This window comes from Gavia stellata, chromosome 8 (assembly GCF_030936135.1).
Source record: "Gavia stellata isolate bGavSte3 chromosome 8, bGavSte3.hap2, whole genome shotgun sequence".
Classification (NCBI taxonomy): domain Eukaryota; kingdom Metazoa; phylum Chordata; class Aves; order Gaviiformes; family Gaviidae; genus Gavia; species Gavia stellata.
Window position 1 is genome coordinate 29,675,501 of NC_082601.1, and position 23,054 is coordinate 29,698,554.

General features: G+C 49.0%; 1 protein-coding gene across 1 annotated transcript in view; it reads left to right on the forward strand.

Moving 5' to 3' along the window:
• NRP2 (neuropilin 2) overlaps positions 1–23,054 on the forward strand; it is an 87,009-nt gene that overhangs the window by 5,395 nt on the left and 58,560 nt on the right. The window contains exon 2 of the mRNA XM_059820113.1: positions 6,715–6,892. Coding sequence (XP_059676096.1) covers positions 6,715–6,892 — 178 coding nt within the window. The remainder of the gene's footprint in view (positions 1–6,714; positions 6,893–23,054) is intronic.

The following is a 23,054-nucleotide window of genomic DNA, read 5'->3' on the forward strand; positions in this document are numbered from 1 at the left end:
GCTTTTTCTCTCTGGCCCTAAAACCAGCCTGTTATTGATAGCATTCATGGGGGTGGCTCAGCAAATTGTTTCATCCTCATTATTTCCTAGTGTAGCCTATAGGTAGGGTGGCAGGCTGCCATGTAGGAAGCCTCTGCTTTATTTCTGCCTCTGCTCTGAGCCTTTAAGCTTCCCCAAGTCCCTGTTTCCCCGCCTGCAGTACCAGCAAGGTTTCCTCAGAAACTGCCCAATCTGCAGCTTGAAGGTCTCCTGAAGCTGCCACCTATTCCTGGGAGATGGCAGTGTGTTTCCACAAGACTTCAAACACTTGGGAGCCTAACACAGAGGCAGGAGAAATAGGCGTGATTCCTGCAAGTTCAATATGCAATTATCCCCTTCCCTTGCACGTGCGTGCACACACTCACGCGCTCTCTCGACTTATTGCTGGAGTAGCCAAGACTTGTAATTCCAAACCCACCGATTACATTCGCAGGCAAGCCGTTATAGATATTTGTGCACACAATTCTATAAAGACTAACACTGTTAAGCTGGTTGCCCTGTTGGAATTGCATTTGCCTGTGATATAAGATGATAAATAACAAAGTTAGTGGAAGTGGCACCATGTAAAACCAGGATACAAAATATCATCAAAGATACAAAGGGAAGGGGAACGACCAACACCCCAAAGTGGCAACATTTCAAGGTCAAGGTTGCCACTGACTGACTCAAGTGGTACAAAGCAATGCCAGCCCATAGAATGTGGCTATCCAGAACCGCAGGTGTGGAAATCAGCTGAACTCCAGTGATTTCAAAGCAAATTACCTGGATTTGCATGCAGGATTTGGCCCTCTCATTTTCCATAGTGAAGCTTGAGTAGGTCTCTATTTCAAGTTTCTACTTAATTCTTCTGTGGATTAACATGGCAAAGAAAGTGCAGGTATCAGAAATCTCCAAATCTCCTCTCTCTTCCTCCCTCCAACACTCACTTCTTATTTAAAAATAATTTAAAATTATCTCTTTTTGCAAAGGCTCACAGCTAAAATGTTCCATTTGCTCAGCTTTCCAGCGTTGCCCCCTCACTGCTGTCCAGCGCTATAAAATGAATATATTGCATCCCTCTCCAGTTGCCTTAGGAAGTGGTCAAACGGCTGCATTCCTCAGCTGATGGATTGGCGCTCCTTTCTTGCTTAAGCCCAGACTGTGTTTTTATGAGCCTGTCTCGTGACAGGCTTGAGACACTTTGAATCATACAAAATCCTAGTTCAGATCACAAAAGCAGTCTTTAAATTCTGCTTTTCTGTGCCTCTACTTTTAAGTGAAATTTTGGTTAAACTGGTAAAGGCCTTCGGTGAAATGTTCAGGGGACTTTCCCTGGTTGTGTGAAATCCCAAGACATGGATATGGGTACCGCTCTGGGATGAAACGTGCGTGTAAATGCTTTGTGTTGTTTGGGTGTGTTTGTCCATTAATTTGTTCAGGAAGCCTTTGAAGCTTTATCTCGCAATCCAAAGCAAACATGCTTCTGCTAAAATGATCTATGCTACTGGGGATAAAATATCTAATCTTATTAGCTTCCTCTGCACTGTGTCTCTCTCCCTGGCCAAGGGCTAAGCTGTACCATTCAAATCCGAGAGTTCGCATTCGTGTTCCTGCCTGATGCGAAAGTTGTGCTGTACGGTTTGGGGTGAGAGCCCCTGCCACGTTAGCCATGCCCAGACTCTCCCCCAGGGCCAGAGCCTGGGGAATGAGGCAGGATGAATGTTAATGAATCTTCAGCAGAAGAGATCTGTTTCTCCTCTCCGTGCCAGGGTTTGGCAAAGCACTTGGACGCACGTGGATCTTGAAATACTTTGCTTCTTGAAGAGCTGTTTGGCTCTAACGGGACTGAAATACAGGGTTTGCTGCAAAAGGGCTCGCACCAAGTTCAGCAGCTCTGAGAGCAGTAGGTCGTGCGTGCCAGGACCCGTATTTTGCTGCCTTGTCAGAGGAGGGCAAATCTCCTCTGTCCAGCGCTGAATCCCAGGATGTAGAAATCTTCTGCAGTGGTTGGATGAGGGTGTGGAGCTGGGCTGTGAGAGCCTCATGTGGGGAAGAGAAATAATTGATGAAGCCAGACGGTGCATCCCTCTGCCGTGGGACTCCCGGGATCTCTCTCCCTTGCTCCTTTGCTGCCCTTGAAGGCTGCTGTTTCCGAGCAGCACAGACACCAATGCTGCTGCTTGCCTCTAAGGCACCAAGAATGCCTTAAATTTTGTGCGCAGGCCTGAATTACATCCCCAAAGTAAACTGAACCCAGCAGATCGAAACACGTGATAGTTTTCTGCTGGACGCTACAAGCTCTGAGAGGCTGTAGTATGTGTGTTTGTTGTGAAATGGGCCTCTCTGGTGATGATTATTTTTGTTACAGGCAGAGTTGGCTTTAGTTTCTGTGTTGAAGGTCCAACAATAACAGTGAGCCCTACTCTCCTGGGGTGAGAGAAATCCAGAGGGGTTTAATTGGAAGGAAATTCAAGTAGGAGAATGCTCTGCTCCCAGCCTAAGGTTTCAGCGTGTGCTGATGAGCTGCAGAGCTGAAAAACCCTAAGTGTGGGTGGAGGTTTGCGGGGATTGGCTTTTATTTTTGAGTCCCCTGAGTGCAGCCTGGGGGAGGCAGGGGGAGACTTCATCAGCCTGGATGTCTGCAGCAGGTCAGGGCAGGAAAAGAGGGGTCTGCCCCTCGCAAAGGGTGAGTTCAGCTGCTGATACCTATCTCTGTGGGAAACTTTGGAGTTGCCCACCGTACACTGTGGTGTTTGCAGGAGTCTGCCCTTGTGAGCTTCTCCAGGTCTTCCTTTCCCATCCCTGTGGCTTGGTTGTCGTCCTCCGGTGTAGTTCCCCTGTTCAGGTGGTCCTGCAAGGAAAGGGCTGCTGGGACAACCTAAGTCATGTGGTGAGCCTTAATGAAGGTGTGGCTCTGGGGGTTTCCCATCCTGAACACAGCCTGCTCTGACACTGCCACGGAGTGCTGGCCTCCGTAGCCTCCATTGAGGAGCCCAGCTGCCCTCCTGTGGCCTCGCCATCGGCACAGCGCTCCACTGGCCACTCCACCATGTGGGCTGGCAGGGGCCCCAGCGGTTTGCTTTCAACGCCTGCATTTTGCTTACGGAGCAATGGGATGTCCCACGCACCTGGCAGACTTGGCTTATACTTCAGAATTTAATTTTAATTTTATTAAGTGAATTCCAGGCTGGCAAAAGCTGCCAGAGCCCCATTAGCTGTGGAGCATGTCTTGCTTCCAAAGCATACAGCCTGGGCAGTAGCCATGCCACTCACCTTTTTTCTTTTTTTAATTTTTTTTTTATTTTTGTGGGGATTCAATGCATCAGTTTGAAAGGACACGTTTATGTAGAAGCTTGACCCTGTACTGTGTACAAAACAGGCCTGATTTTATACAGAAAGCCAATGTTTGGCATGTCTGCAGAGGCAAAGTCTTTGCTTGTCAGTGGGCACAGTGATAGGTTTTTTTGTTGCAGGTATTTCTCTGCTAGATACCAGTGAATCAAAAGAGAAAAAGCCCAACAGAACAATTATATTAAAGTCATTTTGCCTCTTCAGATAACTCTAAGAAGCCGCGGTTTCCCTGGTATGCTATGGTATGCACCATGTGGCCTGGTGCTGTGCATGGACAAGGCAGTGCTGTACTGAAGTAGCACCCTTCATTTCTCTGGACCTTCTTGGGGAGGGATGAATGGGAGGACAAAAATCTGTTTCTCTGAGAGACACAGATAAGCTTTCCTGCAGGTGGAAGGCTTTCCCTGCTGCAGAAAGATGGTGAAATTTTCCTGGTGGTATCTGAACACCTGAGGGATGTGGCTGGTGCTTCTCTCTGCTCAGTGGTTTCGCCCGGTTGTCCTATTTTGCTGCAGAGATCACAGTCGCAGAGAACTGGGCTCCAGCCCCTTTCACTCAGGCTATCCTCACTGGCACCAGCAGTTTAACTTGGGCACCAAGCTGACCTGAAATCAGGATCAAGCCTGTGGATTTCCTTAGCTCGGTCCTGCTGACTTGCGGTGGCCTCGCAGGGCAAGGGAGAGGTTTTGAGATCAGGGTAAACTTGGTCTGCTCCTGAGTTCATTTGTCAGGGAAGAGCTGGAGCAAGCTGGATCCTGACACCCCTGTTCACATTGCAGTTCCCCTCCAGTTGGTTGAGTTGCAACGGCTTACAGAGTGTTCATAGGATCCGGCACGAGTAAGGGGCTAGCAGCTTCTGAGTGGTGGGTGATGTTGGTGGTATCAGCCTAGCGGGTAGCATGTGTGTGAAAGCTGGAGAGACGGGGAGGGGATGACGAGGTGTGGAAGGATTGACTGTATTTTCATTGCTTCGAGGCTTTGCCCTTTCCAAGAAAAATAATCTGCAGCTTGAATATTTCTCTTTGCTGGAGGGGTTGGACATGTGTGCAAACGAGGTGTGAATTTTTATGAGAAGGTGTGAAAGTGTGTACATGAGTGAAGTGTGAATTACACGTCTATTTGTACATTGATGTCAACAAGTCCGTGAATTTCTTCCTTCCACGTGAATGTCTCTCTCTCTCCCCCTCTCTCCTCCCAAACCCACGTAGACACGTGTGTGGGCAAATATGCCTTGCTGAGAGAAGAGATTTGTGCAAGAATGTAGGTTTATAAATGTTTGTGTGTTGAGCAAGCTATCCTGTGGAACAAAACCAGATGTTTTTTGGTATTCTCAGCTCTTCTGTGGCAGTGTTGCTATTTTCCCCCTCATATTTTTCAGGATGCTTGCAGGATTATTTTAAGAAAAAAGAGAAGGCTGCAGAAATGCCTTTGGGTGCACAAGAAGAAAGTTATTTTGAAGAATGAATGTGTTAGGGGGCATGAAAAACAGGGGGGAAACTGAGATAGTGCTTTTTCATAGTGAAGGAAGCCTCAGTCCCCCACGAAGTACCCTCCTGTTGCCCTTGTTCCCACATAGGGCAGATGCATTTTCTGCAGGCAGCATGCAGGCAGTGTGCAGGCAGCAGGTTGTTTATTCAAAGTGCTTTTTTCCGGGAAGCATTGCTGCTAAGGGGTCCTGCCTTGCTCTTGCTGCTTGCATTGGCTCTGGCAAGAGGGCAGTTTGAGGGCAGGCTGGGATGTCCCCAGCTGAGAGCGGGCAGACTCGTGACAGCCTGGCAGGGAACACCCCTGCGACCTGGCGGACCCCATGGCAGAGGGACAGAGCCAGACCTGCGGTGTGGGGCTGAGGCCACAGGAGTCTGCGCTGCTTTGCTTCTCCCGGGTGGTCCCCGGGGCTTTGCAGTAAGTGCCGCTGTGGGAGGGACAGGAACAGCCCTCTGGGCCAGGGTGGTGAGGGGCACCGCGGAGACCCTTGGCGCACAGAGCCGATGGAGTGTGGGACATGTGGTTACTCTCCCACACTGAGGGCGATGTTCCTCCTGTGCCTCTGCTCCCTCGGGGGGCATGGGATGCACCTCAGGCCCCATCACAAGGTGTGCACATCTGGGCCCCAGGAAAGCCCACCCACACCCTCCTGTGGGACCGGAGCCCTCCAGGGCTGTGGGGAGGCTGTGGGGACAGCCTCATAGTGGGGACAACCCACAAGGGTTTGCATCCCATTTTGTACCCCCCCTTATCATGAGGGAGGGGAAAGCCTTTCTGCAACACGGGACTGGGGTCACCCTGTATTCCTGCTGGCCCCCCCTGTGGAAGGGCTTAGGGTTTGCTCTGTTTTGCCCATTTTGCTGGTTTTTTGCTCATTTTGCTGGGTGTGAGGAGGCAATGCTGTTTTCTGGGGGCAGCTGTGGCAGCCTGTGGGGCCTTGGCACTGGGACAGGGCAGTGGCACGAGGACTGTCGGGATTTGTAGTGCGTTATCAATCGACACTGTGATGCAGATTTTCCTCCCAGCAAGTAATGCAATAATAAATTTGATTTGCAGTGTTCATGCGATTAAATGGTTTTTTTGAAGATGAAATCATCCTCCAGGGCCTGTTCTAACCCAAAGCTGAGAGTGCTTCCTCCGCTCACCACGCAGCCGTTGCCAGCCATTTGCGGGCTAGCCCCACAAAACCACCACTGCTGATTATCCGCGTCTGCAATTCCAACAGCTGGGTTAGCTTGAAAGGTTTTGGAAGGCAGGAGGCCAATCTGCCTAGATGGGGTGGGGAGGGCAGGCGGGGTTGGGGAGGGAGAGCACAGCAAGCGGAGAAGGGCTCTCCGCAGCAATGTCACCAGCCATGCAGGTGGGCCTGGGCTCGTCATCAGCCCCACTGTGCCTCAGTTTCCTTCCTTGGGACCAGCAAAGCTTTCTGCACTCCTGCAGCTGTACCGAGGGTCATATGCGTCCAAATTTTGGTGTCTCTTAAGGCAGCTGTGGGAGACTGCCACAGAGCAGCTTGCAAAGGAGGTAAAAGAAGGGATAAAATGAGGTGGCTCCAGATGATCTGATATCAATCTGTCTGTTACTTTATCGCTCTGTAATTGCCTCGGCAGGAGCGTTTATTTCTCTTTTCTGGTCTGTGTGAAATTTGGTATGTAAGTGTGGCAGGAGGTGGAGGGGTTTGTTGTGTAGAATAATTGCCCTTGCCCAGAGATTAGTATGAAATATTAGAGTACCAGATGCCAACGGCCTGGAGAATGACCTTTATCAGACCACCCTTAGCAGTGGCCCTGAGGGACCGGCTGTGCGCGGCCAATGCCCAGAACCTGTTTCAATGCCTTGTTCCCTTCTGTGTCTCTGCAGCTCAGCCCTGCGGGGGCCGCCTGAACTCCAAGGATGCCGGGTACATCACCTCCCCAGGGTACCCCAATGACTACCCCTCCCACCAGAACTGCGAGTGGGTCATCTACACCCCTGAATCCAACCAGAAGATTATCCTCAACTTCAACCCTCACTTTGAAATCGAAAAGCACGACTGCAAGTAAGAACCTTCCTCTTCCTCTCTAGTACATAGTCACCTCTTCTTCCTGCCTTTACCTAGCGGTATGGGCCTCATCATGCTTCCTTGCATGTGAAAACAAGCATCGTCCTGAGCCCCCATAGTGCTGCGTCTCGTTGCCTTCCAGGGGCAAGTGTGCCTCCACCAACTGGGTGGTTATAAGGTGCTGCTTTGGACACATAGGGTGAGCCTACTCCGCATTGAACTGGTGGTTCTTAATCAGCCTGATATCACCTGAAAGCAAGAGCTAACTGGCTTTCAACCCGAGTTTGACTTTGGTTAAAAGGCAGCTTGTTTTTCTCAGTGTTGAAGTGGCCTCACTGTCCCTTTAAACCGTGCTGGGAGAGCAGAGCAATTTCCTGGCGTGTAACTAGACAGAGGTATGGCATAGAGAGCCCTAGGGCTGGAGACCCAGGCTCGGGCCATGTGAGGCTGGGGGCTTGGGGCTCGGAGCTGTTTGGGCTGGGTCTGACTCTCCACAGTGCTTATTCTGCTGTGTTTGGTAAACTGGGGGTTTGGGTTTGTTTTTTTTTTTCTCTTCTAAGAAACAACTTTGAAACTAGATGTCCAGGAAAAACAATTAACAGCTAGTAAAGAATAATTAACAGCATCAAAGGGCACCATAAAAGGCTGAGTTAATAACATGGTCTCAGCAGACGTATAAACTTGTGTGTTTAATCTGGAATCCGCAGCCAGCTACAGGGATGCCTGAGCTGTGAAGGAGGTTGGGGTCTCCTAAAACGGGCCTGACACAGCAGTCTTGCCAGACACGCTGGTCCTGTTGATTAAAAGGGGTTTATATATGGAAGGGGGAACTCTGTTTGCAGAAAGGACAGAGGGACAGGGAAGCATTTATGGGGCTGTAGAATCAGTCCTGTGGAGAACAAAGAATTCAGCATGGGTTTGATGTACTGAAGGTTATGAAGTGTAGAGCTGGATCCTCAGCTACCATAAATCAGCATAGCTCCTCTAACTCTAATGAAGGTGTGCTCACTGATGTCATTGGGGATCTCATCACCCCCTACAGATAAAGCCTGGGCTAATAAGGCTTTGAGCACCATGAACTCTCCCTGAAGTCACTGTGTGTGCAAGGTGTTTAGCACTTTGCAGGATCAGGCCTGTGTTTAGAGAGGGGAGAAGGTTTAAGGAGAGGGGAAAGGCTTAATGTGGGCATAGAGGAACACAACAAGGCCTTGGCAGTGCTTGTGAGAATGATGGTTGCTATCGGATTTTATTATTGCTTGTATGGGCTGAACTGTATAGCCTTCTAATAGCTAATGCAGTTGCCCCAAATTCACAGTAATAAAAGCTTTATAGGCCTATATCCACAGTCTGCAGAGTATGCAATATGTATTGGGCAGGGCAATGTTGTGGGCAGGGCAGGGGTTGAGCTGAGCAGGAGGGACTCCAGCTTCTGCCTCTCCAAGGTCTCAGGCAAGCAAAGCCAGGTTGGTCAGAGAGCTAGAAACCCCCACGGGCACCTGGCTTTTCCTCCACGTGTAGGAAGCTGTCGATTTTAGCTCTGAGCACCTTGGACTACTTTTGCCATATTTTGCTGCCTGTGAGAGAGCAGGGTCTGGTCCCAAGCTGCAGCTGGTGTGTGCTTGAGGGGCTGCCTGAGCACCGGAGGTGGTGTCCCTTTGCTGCTTTTTACTTTACTGTGGCAGATCTTCCAAGTGCCTGCTACATGGTCTTGCCCTTTCCCTTTCTGTGTGTACGGGCACGAGGGAGCCTTTAGTTAAAGCAGAAACGTTTGAGTTGGAGGGTTTTGGAGACCCCCTTGTGGGACATGAATGTTGGAGGGTTTGTCAGGGTCTCTGATTCGGTTCAGCTCCTGTGGCAACATTGCTCTCTAGAAACCAGGTATTAACATCAAACCTCTCCTGAAAGTGAAGTTTGCCTGCACCGCTCTCCCCTCAGCTGCCACCTGTGTGCAAGTGAAACAGGGTTCATCCACAGTGCACTTGGGCTTCTGCTGGCCACAGGTATGAGTTGGGAGCCAAGCTGACTTCGGGTGCCTGCTCCCCAGAGCCAGCACCGCAAGGGAGTGGGTTTGAAAGAACTTCATGGACAGTGCTTGATAGGAAGCATAACCAAACAAATGAAAACAGTGCATGATAAACACTGCCTGAAGGAAATTGATAGGAAGGAGATTTTTTTATTTTTTTTAAGTGACCTACCAGGAGGAGACAAGTATTAATACTATGTAATGCTTGGGCATTAAGCAGTACTAATAGGTGACCATCTAGTAATAAATCTCATCTGAGTGTCAGAGGGTATTTTATGAAGAAGCAAAGGCCTCATTGCAGCTGCAGGTGGGAACCTTAACAGGAACAGTTCAGCATCAAAGAAATACAGTCTCAGGGCAGAGCCCTTCTTTTGACATCTGATCATTAATATAGAGCACATTCACACCGAGGTGACAGGGTGATGAACCCCATTGTGGCACTCTGTCTCTGGGCAGACAGGGTTCCTCCTAGTCTGCTATTGCTACCTGGCAGCTGTCGGAGCAGGAGCAGGACCGGTCTGTGCTGCCAGCTTGCCAGAGGTAAACACTGTAACCTCTTCCTCTATTGCTTCTTCCTTCGACATTTCGTTTTACCTTATTAGGCTAAAGTTGCTCCCTCAAAGCATAACATTTACATTCCTAAAACCCATTCTAAGGCCTACAAAAATATCTGCAAAAGTCTTTTTAGTTTTACTGTGTCCTTTCTGGCCTTCCTTGTATCTGCTTTAGATCTCCCTTTGGGACGGGAGGCGTTTCCTCCTGTGTTTTGTACAGTGCCCGGCACCCTGGGGACCTCTGCGGAAAGGTCAGTGATTTCCCCTCGCCCGGCAGCTGGCCGGAAAGGGCCTGCATACCTGGTGCTACCCGGACACTGGAGCGAGAGCTGGCTGCGGAGAGCGGAGAGCTGGCTGCGGAGAGCGGAGAGCTGGCTGCGGAGAGCCAGCCCTCCCTGCCTGCAGGCGGGAGCATCAGCCGGGGATGGAGCCCGGAGGTGGCAGCCAGGGGCGGCTGCTCGGTGCTGATTGTTGCTATTGTTTTTCTGGAGGCGCATCTGGGCTTTTATTTTTCGGCTGTGTCCAGCTGCATTAAGAAGTAACTGCACCCCCCCCACCATCACGCAAGGAGTAATTTGGTGTAATTGAAGCCCCAGAACATATTTCTCTCTGTCTCTCCCTCCCTCTCTCTCTGTCTGTGCTTCATTCGTGCTCTGAGGAAGCGCCTTTACCTTGGGAAGGCACTTCAGGTTAAGAAAATTGGCCTTCTCCTGCTGTTGCGGCTCTTGTGCACCAGCACAGCAGGGATCCCTGTTGTGGGAGAGTGGGTATGCTGTGACAGGGAGCATGGGACCCAGGCCATTGTTCGCGCTGTCCTGCAACCGTGGGGCCACAGCAGTAATGGCAGAGCCAAAAGGGAAGTTTGATGCTCCGACAAAAGACCTGCCAGACTATTTGGAAATAATTGTAATAGCCTGTCTGCTTGCTGTTTCTTCCTCCCTGTGCTGCGAGCGCAGCTGTTGCTCGGGCACCGCGGCCCTGTGCCGTTAGTATCTGCTCTCTGAACAGGGAAGTGGCATCCAGTGGAAAAGAGCATGTTGCTGCCACTGTGGCGAAATGTTTCCACCCCCCGCATGGCGTTGGCGGTAGTGGGGCAGCCTTGTGCATGCCAGGGTTTATTTGTGATCCCAGGAGCAATCTGAGCCGTTCGCAATAGGTGTGCAGGAGGGGTGGCAGTCCCCCAGCTCGCGCAGTCACGTAGTGGTGCTGCCCGCTCCTTCCTAATTGCCATTTCGCTGTGGTGTCTGCGCTGCTTACTTGGAAACTCCAAGTCAGAAACCTCAGCTCTTTGTGAATCACTGCATTTATAACCACCTTTTCCATTCGTGCCTCCCTCCCACTGCTAGGTTTCTCTTTGGACCCTTAAAAGCTCCCTCCTGAGATTGGCTACGGACTCTGCCATCCCTGGCCACACTTGGCTGACTCTGCCAGAGGATTAGGCTGGGCAGAGCTGCTGTTGAGTGCTGGGACGTTGCTGTACACACATGGCAGAGGCACGCTCCCTCCAGACTGCAGTGGATGGGCTCGTGTTCGCTCTGCAAGCAGAAAACCTTTCAGCTGAGTCATAACATCTGTACCAGAGGAACGTTTTTTTTTAAAAAAGCCCAACTGATAATCAGACCGTGCCAGCAGGTTTTTCTGTAGCCCTTTCCAACACATGCCACAACTGGGTTGCGATGGGTGTGATCCCTGCCTGGGGAGGGAGGATTTGGGGGAGCACTGCCGTAGCTCTCAGCCCCCTCTGGTGGCACATGCCAAATGCTGGCAAAGGTTTTTGGAGGCGGGGGCCCAGGGCTTCAAAAACAGGCAGGAGCCAGCAAACTGGAGACAGCTGGAGCTGCACAGTCAGGCTCTTCCTCCTGACTGTGTCTCCCTATGTCAAGCACTGGGGGTTTCCAGAAACAGGAACTGGGGCCACCGTAATGTGGAGATTTATGCAGTTGTCACTGTGACCTCTAAGTGCTGCTGTGGTGCCAAGAGACAGCATCCTGGTGTGTGCTGGATGCCAGGCAGGTATGGCAGGAGATGCCCCTGCTCCCAGCATGAAGGGCAGAGGGGACCAATGTTAGGCAAGGGAAGACACCACACTGCTGGTGCCCATCTCGCAGAGCGCTGCCTGCCAGGGGACACTGGTAGTAATGTGCTGGTGTTCCCACGCCACAGTACAAAGGGTGAAGCGTGTGGGCTCGGCTAGCCAGTGAAGGCCTCTTATGGCACCATGGCCATCTCCTGTGCTTCCAGGAAGCTGGGCACTGGAACAAAACAACTCTGCATCCTTCCTAGAGAGCAGCAGAGGTGCTGGCCCAAGTCCTTTGCTCAGGCGGCGGGGGGAGCTGCAGCCAGCCCCAGTGCCCACAGACAGGGAAGCAGCTTGTAGCTGCAGTATTCAGCCTGGCTTTCTTGACCATCTCCTTCAAACAAGAGCATAATATTGCAACAAGCTGTCCTTCCATCAGCAAAGGTTAAAAGTAGACAAGGCAGCAATTATGGATAGCTAATTAGTAAATGCTTTGAAAAGCATGCATAATTAGCTTATTAGTAGACATTTTAGAAACAATGCAGTTCATATTGAGATTGGGAAAATGCTTAGGAAAGAGAAATATGTTTGGAGCACTACAGAACACCAGGGCTTGGGGGTTTCTTCGCTGGGATGCAAGGGAAAGTGACTGCATCTCCTGCAACACTGTGGGAGTCGAGCTTTAACTTTGCAGAGAGGGGAAGTCAAAGATGAGATGTTAAGGAAGGCATTTGCTTGCTCATACATTTGTGGCATGGGTAGCCAGAAGCAGTATTTCTAACGTACAGGAAATAATTCAGTCTGGGTAACATGACACTGCAGCTCAACTTGTCTTCAAGTGAGCTTCTACTGTTTTTAATTCCATCCAGCATCTGCTGTATGTGTCATAATTCCCATCAAGCCCAGGTCATTTTCCAAAATGAAACATCAATGAATGGGCTAGCTGTGATGGCGTTAGACCAGCGCATGAGTTAACAGCTCAAGGTTGTTCACATCTTTCTTCTCTGCTGCCCATCTGCAGAGCTGTGAGAGCTCCGCTTGCTCCACGGCTGCACTTCCCCGTGCCCCAGAGCCTCTCCCCAGTGGGACAGACCAAGTCCAGGCTCTGCAGAAGGTGATGGCCCCAAAGGCACTCTCCTGGGGTCTCCTATGTCCCACTGGCTCACCAATATGTGGTGCGTAGGAGTCAGATCTGGTTTTGCACCTTGTTTCCTGTTGGCATGATGACAAATTGAGGGCCAGCTGGTGACACTGGGAACAATAGCATTAGAGATAGAGACCTCTCACCCTCCTTCCTGCTAGCAAGGAGGGGGAGACGGTGGTGTACTCGCTTCTTACTCAGCCTCTCTGGCCAGCGAGGGAGAGAGCAGGACCCGTGGGTCCCCTGCAGCATCTGGACATGGAGTGAGGACAGGGCTGGCTGTGGTCACTCCTCACTAACTGGGTTCAGGATCCAGTTAAAAGTGTCAGAAACGTGTGCCTTTTGTGAGCGTGCAGTGCAAGCCACGCTCAAGCTCCAAGCCTCTTGCATCTTTGCTGACCCCACTTAGCACAGATGCCATAGGACAGTAGTAGAGTAATTCCACTGAAACGGGCTGATGATAACCACAGCGTTGAGATGCTCGTGCTTTCAGCAACGAGCCCAAGACCCTTGGCTGCCTTTGCAACAGTGCTCTGGCTCTCTGCGTGACACCAGGTGACAGCATTCACAGAGGCTCATCCCATACAGGTGGGTCTCAGGAGCCTAAATGTCTGTGGGGATATGAGTCTTGGTCACTTTTTTTTGCATCACACAGCAGGGTTAGCAGTGCTCTTCAGTGTCACAGGTTTGCTATCTGGATGCAGGAGTAAGAAGGTTTAGTGAATTGTAAGGAGAGTGCCAGATATTTTAAAAATCATCCTTTTTTTTGTTGAGGACCAGACGAAAATCCCAGTAAAGGCAGCGGGAGGTTTTACCTTGATTTCCATAGGAACTGGATTAGGCTTTTAATGAGCAACTGTTTGCCTTAGCTATGCGCAGCCTTTTTAATGGATATCATCCCTATTGTCAGGCTGCAACAGGGGAGTGGCAGACTCACCAGCAGTATCAGGGCTGGGAGTTGTGAGACTAGGGTTCTTCCCCCTTCCTGCTACTGATTTACCGTTCCTGCTTTGGCAAATCACTTTAAATTCCCCACCCTATAAAGAAGAGAAGACCTGGGCATCTGCAGGCATAAAACCCAGTCTAGATAGCAACAGCGCATTGCACACTCCCCTCCAAAGGCTGCTGCGTAGCAGCATCACACAGGAGCAGGTCAGAGCGCTGCAGACGACGATTGGTTCGTTCTCAGCCTTTTCTGGCTGGGTGTGAATTCTGCAATTAAATATGAATGCAAAATAAAAAACAGACTGCAAAGAGCAGACTGAAAACAGAAGAAATTTCTGGTTGCTTTTGGACAGAGCTCAGCACAGAGCTTATTTGAAAGAATTGGGGGAGGTTAGTTTTTAGTCTGAGACTAGTTCTCCCTTTTCTTTAAATCAAGTGGCTGCACGCCACCATTGAATGGCAATGTAATAATATGTTGCAAACCACAGTCTGGTGATCCTGGAATTCCTTATAAGTTAATAGCAGTCATGGTCCACTAATCACAGCTAGGGTGTTTTAAGCCACTGTCTTTGATATATCAGTTCAAACAGGCCATAGAAAGCCTTCCTTGCACCGGCTTTGCGAGTAGATTAGTAGATCATTAGAAAGAGTGAGTAACCTGGGGGTTTTTGTTGGCTCCCCCCCCCCCCCCAATCCCAAGGAATTCTTGGGATCTATGTGCAGTGTTGCTGAGCAATCACAGTCCAGTAGTATGGTGGTAGTTTCAAAGTAGCGCTGGGTCAGACATAGAGATATCAGTGTTCAATAAATTGCTAAAAGCAGAGCCTGAAGCAGTGGGGTCTGACAGCCGAAACCCTATGCCAAAGACCCTATGCCAAAGACTTAGTCCTGTTACAAACGGCATGGAAACTGGCAGGGCAGCAGCTCCGTGCACACACGTGCTGTGCCTGCTCCAAAAGTCACTTCTTGCAGAGATACAGAAGACATTGTGGTCAGTGTGAGGAAGGGTGTGCCCCTGTTTTTTGAGGTGGGGTCCCCCCTTGCTGAGACAGGCAGCGCTCACCCACTGGGCTCAGCCCCGTGCCTGCCGAGCCCACGCCGCGTGCAGGGTGTTTGCATGGGAAGTGCTCAACGTATTAGAAACCTCCAGGGAACCCTCGGAGCTGGGCTTGTTGACAGATGTCCAACAAGGAGTAGGACCCCCCCGCGGGCAGCATGAGAGTTTGAGGCATGTGCTCGGCTTCCTTCCTCTTTTGTGAGTGTTGGTGTGAGGTTTCATTTACATTGTTATTTTGCAGTGAAAAGGGAAGGTGTAATGCCTGGCTCTCACACATTGTGCCTTTGGTAGCGCTGATGTTTGGCTGATAATCATGGGCAGGAACAAGGTCTGGGATCTCCATCAGCAGAGGGGACTGACTCACCATTGATCTATGTTCACTGCATCTTGTTGAAGTTTTTTGACCCATTTGATTTCTTAGATTTCCTTTTGTGAAAACCTTCTGATTTTTCTGCCATTCAGGAGTAAAACATCTCTCTGTGTCTTTAAATATGGCAGATGGGGATTTCTTCAGATGTCCAACAACTCAATTGAAGGAGACCTCAGGAGACCTCTCCCCTTCCCTGTCCCCCTTCTCAGCCTGTCTTTTCATCTGCAATCTGGAGATGTAAGGGCGATAGTAATAGAGTGTCAGAAGAAGTAATTGATTCATCACACGCCGAGAGAGGAGTCTGTTGCCTTCAGTGTCAATGGAGCTGAACCACAGCCTGGAAGGGTGAGGGAGGCTTGTAAACACTCCATGGCTGAGCTGGCAGGACAAAGCAGATACACTGCCACGGCTGAGCGAGAGGGTGACACAAAGGGTTGCTTCAAAGAAAATCTTCTTGAACAAAGCAGTGGCAGGGCCCTTGTTTGTGGGAGAAACAGGGACGCTCCCATCCCCCTGTTCCCAGAGCACATTAAGGAGAAAAGGTACGAACCAGCTTCATGCAGCAGCCCATTCTCTCATCTCTGTCTCCCTCTCCTGTCTCGGAGCAGCTGCCTCTCCAACCTGCTGTGCCAGGCAGGGCTGAGCTCACCTCCGGGGTACCAACCAGCCCCTGCAAGTGGCTAATTCCTCCCATACCCCCAGATAGATATTGCTGCCTCCGAGACCTGGGTGGGAGTACACCGCTGCTGCGAATGCCCAGCAAGGCATGATGTGTGCATAGCACAGCGCTCGCCCTCATCCAGGCATTGATTGTGCTCAGACCCTCGGCGAGGCTAGGTTCAGATGACTGTTGAGCTGCAAGTGCCCATATTTTGGCAGGAGAAGGGGGTAGGAGATGCTGGGCTACCTACATAGCATGCAAGGAGGGATCAGGCAGATTTGCTGTATTGTTTGCCTTAGAAACTACTCTTACTACAAGCTGGCACCGTCGAGTTGTTGTGGAAGTGCCCAAATAGCAGAGGCTGCAGGCCAGCATTGGTGGCAAAGCTTTGCTTACTTGTGCATCGGCTAAGGCAGGAGCTGGGCTGTGAACAGGCTGTGTCTGAGAAACTGAGGGGTCAGAAAGCTGTCCTGTGGGGGGCCAGTCCCAGAGTGACCATCTATCATTAACGAGGGATGTAGTCAGCCAGGAGCACGAGGGTGGGCTGGTCAGGGCTCTGTTCTTGCGACTTCCTTTATACAATTGGTGCTTAATAAGGTGTTTGGTTTGGTTTTGTGCTGAAAAAAGCCAGTGCAAATGAGTGATATGTGGAAAGCCGAGCTGCAAAGCTCCTATCTGATCCCAGTTATTACCAGCTCTTTCGTTCTTCTCGGCATGTTGTGTCTAAGGCCATGACTGATACCATGCCAGCGAGGTGCAATGGGACATCCCTTGCTATGGCTCCGTGGAGGGTGTTTTCCTCTGGGAACAGGGCTGACACAGCAGAGCATGTGAGCATCTCCTAATCCTCAGCAGCAGCTGCCAGGCAGTCCCCAGACCTTCAGCCACCAGGGCCAGCCTGGCCCAAACTGGGCTCAGTCTATTGCCTGGGCTGTCAGGCAGTGGATCCCATCAGGAGATGGGAGCCTCTTCACCTGTTCCCCCCACTGCAAAGCGAGCAAAGGGGGCAAAGAAGTCCCCTGCTTCCTGCCTGCTCTGCTGCTTTTCAGCAGTAAATTTTCCTCTTGTGGTTGTTATCTTTTATTATATATATTTATTTTCTTTCTGTTAGTGATCAAGTGCCTGTGAGTGGTGACAGTAAAATGACATAGAAACCAAAGTCTAATTTTTTCCACAGATGGATTGTAGCAGAAGGAGGAAAGTGCAAATGCAGTTTCTGAAGTGTCCTGCATTTTGGGGTATGAAAGGGTTGTGAGTTGCTTCAGTTCCCTTAAAGCAGCAACAGAAGGCAGAGTGCCATGGAAAGGGGCTTATTCTTAACATGCTTTATATATTTTACTCATGGTTTCACCATGATTTTTTTCCCCCCAAAGAATACCAAAGACATCTTGCAACAAAAGACCCCTGAAGCTAAAGATAGAAGGGTGAGGAATTTATAGAGGCGGTTTTGGAGACAGAAATAAAATTAAACAGCCATGTGTAACTCCTGAACAACAGCCTGCAGAAAACCCCTAAAGTGCACATTAGCACATCTTGTTTTCTTATATAATGAACGGTTTTCCAGACATGCCCCAGATGAGAGCACTTCTCTACTCCAACGCGCTTTTCCGCAGCGATCTGGGAACACAGCTTGAAGAAGGCAGCCCGAGGTTGAACGGCAAAGTGCGGGGGAGCCTTTGCTCTCCCGTCTTGGGGGGGGCAGCAGCACGCAGCATGCTAGGAGCTGAAATTCCCTCCTGAATCAGAGCTTGCCACAGGAGCAGTTTGCAGCTATGTTTTATTCTTCCCTTTGCAAGATGTATTTTGGCTACGCCCCCCCCCCCCCCCAATAAGTTAGCAGTAACTGCTGAGATTCTTCCCATCAGTAGTGCTTGTATGGGGGTGAAAACAACCCAAGGAGTATAAATAGAGGCTATTTGTAGTTTCCATTTTTTGTCTTCAAGGCATTTTTGAAGAAGTTTTCCAATCTGTTAGGGTTTTTTCTTTACCTCTCTGTCTCTTTTTTTTTCTTCTTTTTTTTGACTGGATGACTGGATTTTTCTCATTTCTCAGAAATTTTGGTCAGATTTTTGAGGATATAAGAAAATAATCCAAAGCACAGTGGAATGATTACAACCCCCCACAATATTGCCATTACACAAGACATAATTGGATGCAACAGATTCAAACCAAACTTCCAAGAAATCCTAAACAATTATGCTCCCCCCCCCCAGCCTGTCTCTCCCCTTGCTGCTATAGGATTTTGGCCATTTTAGTCACTGCAATCTGGTGAAATCCAGTCAGATTCAGAGCAATGATAGCCTATGTCTCTCTGCTGTTGCCAGGGGCAGTTGTTTCCATCAGGGCAAAACAAGGGCAAGCTCTGCCTGCTCTGTGAGCATCTTTTGCCTCAGCATGGGCAAAAACAGCCCCACAAGCTGCAGACTGAGACCAGATTCATCTTTTCGATGTTCAGCCACCCAAAGTCCAGGTCCAGTCAGCGAGAGTGATTTAAACTACCTCTGTTGTTAGTGCAGGAGAACGATTAATCCCATCCCAAGCTGGGTGTGAGGAGTCTGCTTCCACTGAGAGCAGAGGACGTTTAGTTGGCTAAAGCTAGATATGATACAAGCTTTTCAGGTCTGTGCACAAATCTATATCAGGATCTTTGTCTACGAGTAGTAATTCTCTTCTAACCCCAGGATAAATTAGGAGTGATTACAGTTAAAATGGTGAGTTATACATGTGTAAAACCAGTTCAAGTCAAAGGAGAATCCAATTCTTCTGCTGTTTTTATAATTAATTACTCTGATTAAGGGCTGACAGCTAAGATCAAACTTCATTGCTCTTGTTTCATCAGACAGCAGAGGTGCTTGCCTCTGCTATCATGGCTGTAAAAAAAAATATCGTTTAAAAGTCCCCAGTAGCTCCTGCAGCAATTTAACCTTTGAAAGGTATGTCCTGCAGTTGCTCAAGATTGAATAAACATCACAAAAAAGTTTTCTTGTCTTTCACAACATAACCACCGTGAAATAAGGATTTGGTTTGAAGGTGGTGTATGGAAGAGCATGAAGATGGGTGGTGACACAGAAAAATCAACTAAGCCAGCTAGCATGTAGTGGACATTAATTCTAGCCACCCCTTGATTGCAAAACAATCATGGAGCTGCTGGTTCACCATTTCTTAACCATCTTTATACTGCAGCTGCTATTTAATTTCTAAGAAACAGCCTTTTCTTAGAGCATGTTTAAAAAATCTTATGCTTTTTATAGCAATTTTTGAGAAACAAACCACCCACCACACTTTCAAAGGGAACAGTTGCATTTACCAGCTGCCATTGCAGCTAAGCAGGTTCCCCATGCCATCCCCCAGCTACCTGCAGAGTATTAATGCCTGCTGAATTTCAGTAGAACTGCAGTTTCTCTTCCTATTCTCAGCAGATGCATTCAAGACACCATGATATATGGTTCAAGCAGACCAGAGGTCTCAAAGGCTCCAGTCAACACTGGGCATTCCCAAATTTGGGGCTGTTGGCATACAGTCAGTACCTATTTGTCTCTCTGTCTATCTAGGCCAGACTCCCCCAATATAATATAATCTGTCTAATCAAGTGCTGCAAACTTCCTGCGTGACCTTGGGCCAGCCACTGCTCCTCTCTGTCTTCCCACCTCCCAGGGTCTCGTGAGGATCCCATCATTACTGTTTGCCAGGTGCAGTCATAAGCCCTATGGAAATGCCTATAAATAACAGCTCAAAATTAAACATTGGGGAAGTTCAGGTTAGAGCCTTGTGACTGTCTCCGGCCCTGGCAAGCACTGGAAACCAGGCTTAGCTGCGTGCGAGCCCTTACCTACTCCAAATCATAGCTCTGGGAAGAGACTGGGAAAGCTGCCAGCTAGGTCAGAATTTTGTCTGGGGAGCCAGTCCGGCTCAGGCTTTGAAGCAAGCCTTGCACAAGTTTACGAATTGGGAGAACTCGTAGTATGGCTGTGAGCATATAAATGATTTATTGTTCGTATTTCTCTCCATCCTAAGCTCATGTCCCTGCAATGTCCTTGAAGCATGTTTCACTGGGGAAAGACTCAGCATCTCTTCAATCTGGGGCTGAGGGGCAATAGGTTTGTTGATTATGCGTGGAGCAGTATGAGTCCCAAAACTGAGCTTTGTGCCGAGTTGTGCGCCTCAGGAAAGGAGCACCCAGAGGAATGGTGCAGGCTCTCTGGCGCTGCTCCCCAGGTGGGTGGCAGCGTTTCTGGAGCTCACCAGTGCCTGGGTGGGCATCTGGGAGGTCTGTGCTGGCCTCGCGGGAGGGTGGAGCACAGCTCAATGGCCAGGGAGCAGATCAGCTATTTCACAACAGAAAAGGACTGAAAAGGTGGAGGTTTTGTCATAATCACTGCAGTTGGGGCTTGTTTGCCTTTATTGTGCCTTGCAGCCTTGTTTGAGGAGTCAGCAGCGAAGTGACTTAGGGAAAATAGAGAGAAAGGAAAGACTGGGAAGCAGAGAGGCTTGACTGGAGGAAAATGCAAGCAAGCAAGCATGAGTAATACAGGCATTAGAAGTGCTTTATAATTAGTTTATAAAAGCTCTCAACATCAGCAAAGCACTTTCTACTAGAAATCTTTAATAAAAATGCAGCAATATTTGTAAGCACTGTACGTTTTCTGTTTAATTCTGTTAAACAGCTCCATGAAGAGCATCTAAGCAATGCATTTCCCTCCTTTCTCAACCCCTCATTGTCTGGGCAGTTAAAAGCACTTCAGGTTTGCCTCCCTGCCTTAAAAGTCCCTGGTGGAAGCCTCTGTGTTTGAGGTGGTTTCAAACCAACTGGCTGGCCTTCCCACTGAAGCAACAGCTGAAAATACCCTGCTGCTGGAGGAGCAGCCAACTGCGGTCACCTTCCTTGCGAGAAGACTTGGTTAATCCATTGACTATACTTGTGGGTTACAGATGCTGCACCCTGCCCTCACATATTTATGTTGGCTCATTGGAGCAGTGCCTAGATGGGGAGAAGTGGCCATGAAATGTGCATGGAGATGGCAGCTTGCCCAGTGGAGGTAATGCCGGAGAGGTCAGCCCACAAGGATGTTGGAGCATGTTGGCTGAAACAATGGGTTTGGTTATATGAGTGAAATGCAAATTGCTGGGCACTGGTCAAGACAGTTTGGATGCCATCACTGCACAAATGTGTCTCACCCAGCTGTGCCCTAGTCTGTAATTTTTCTTCTTGTTTTTCACATGGGAAGAACAAAGTCTGGGAACCATGCTTGAGCTTAACAGAAGCAAAGGTCTCACCAAACTAGGTTTTAACATGGCCAGTGACCCAGCATGAGGAGAATGGGGTTTATCAGCTTGTTTGATTGAGGGCCAAGGCTTGGACTGAAGGACGTGATGCCAAAAGAGTGTGTGGTGGGGATTAGCCAGTGTTCTTGCTGAAGTTTGAAAGTTTCACAGTTCGGACCAGACGTCTTTGGTGTTTCGTTTTGAAAGCCTAAAGCTCAATTGCTATGTTGGCGAGGAAGCAGGTGCTCCTGCTCATCTGGGCAGGAGTTACCTCCCGAGTGTAATACTCTCCCAATTCACCCTGTTTATATGATCTGAAGAAAGAGAGTTTTGCCATATGAGGAGCAGAGGGCTTGGGCCACTACTTTTAACTAGGGAAGAAAACTCTTATGCATTTATATTCATTTTACATTTGGCAAAAATGATTCCCTGACCTTCTCCTAGGGACTTTTTTAGTTGTTTGTAACATCTGATTTATCAAGGATTAGCTCCAGTAGGAGAAAGCTCAGTTAGATGCTTGGATGAAGCCAAACAGGGTTTAATACAGAGAGGCAAATATTTCCTGATGATTTACTTACTAGAGTCATTCTTTTAATTTTCCATTTCCAGATTGCCCATGAGCAGATTGCAATATTCCCAAATTATATTTATTATTGGAAGTTATTCACCCATTCAATAAGTAAATATTTCTTGGTCCAGAATTTGCTTCTGATATTGCCAGGGCTCCTACAGCACTGGGTGGTTTGAGAACCCATGTGGACTGCACTAGAATGTTTGGTGTGTTGGCTACAGCAGTAAGCTGTGATCATTACAGTCAAGTAGTTGAAGCCATGTACTGTGTTGGCGAGTTATAACCCCATGAGGACACAAACAGATGTGATTCCCTGGAATGCAGCTAACGTCTGCCTGTGCCATGCAAATGGCAGCTTTAACAATCCACTCCGTTAACTGTGTTTTGCCAACATTCATGTTTTCGCAAAATTAATTTTTTGCCACATATTCACAATTTCACTACTAGCCGGTAGTCCTGCAGCACAGATGCGTACTTCAGATGTGGAAGGGCTGCAAGCACATTGAGAGCAAGTAGTTATTTAGAGAACAAAATGTCCCCGCTGTTTGCTCAGCACTACTTTAAACAAACAGACAAACGAGGAAAAAATTCTACTTAAAAGAAGCACTAAAACTGCCCTCTATGTTCCTCCTCCCTGGGGAGATGGTGGGATCAAGCCACACATGATGGACATTAGTGGGGTCATGCAGGGTGCTGCTGGACAACGTCAGGGTAATAAGGGGTCATGAGGTGATAGGGAGCTAACACAGAGCTGAGGAGAGAGCAGAGGGAACACATCTTCAGTTACATCGCTGTGTGTCCACCCACCAGCTAAGCCAAATGCTCTTCCTGTGCGAGTGCCTCTTCTCAAGACTGCTTGGATTTCACCTTGGCCAAGCCAATTGAGTCTGTAACGAAGTTAAAGGCTGGGTGATTGCAGCTAGCTGAGTGCTTGGTCCAACATAGACAGGATTTTGTCTGCAGGCGTTTTGCTTCTGGCTCTCAGCCTGATTTAGTCCCAGAAAGGAGTGAAACCAAAGCTGGCTGGGCCGTCTTTCTTTGTGGAGGAGCACACTGAGTCGCTGTAAGTTTGTTTAGAGGTTGTTGCCTGATGATGTGTGCTTTGCAGAACAGAAATGAGTCACATGAGGATCATTCTGTATCCAGCAAGCTACTTCTCCTTTCAACTCTCCATTCCCAGACAGGAGATCTTGCAACAAAGAAGAAAGGCAGATTCCTGGAAGCCTGGAAATGCTTTTTCCCTCCCTGGCCCCGTGAGAAGAGCTGTAGCATTTTGTTCAAACAGGTTGATAGAAAGCGAATAAACAGTCAAAGAGAGATGGGCAGTTTCTGTAAATAGCAGCGTCCTGGCCAGAGGAGAAGAGCAGCAGGAGAGTACAGGTGTTAGAAAGCAGCTGAAGAACAAGATGTTCACGTAAAAGCTGTTTGTTTCTTCACAGCGCACAGAGCCTGATAACACCTTGTGATTAGCCATGGCCTAGAAAACCTGTGGGAGTTTCACCTTTCAGCCAGACTTTGCAACAAGTTTTTGTCTCTGCACCAGGAGGCAGTTCTTCCA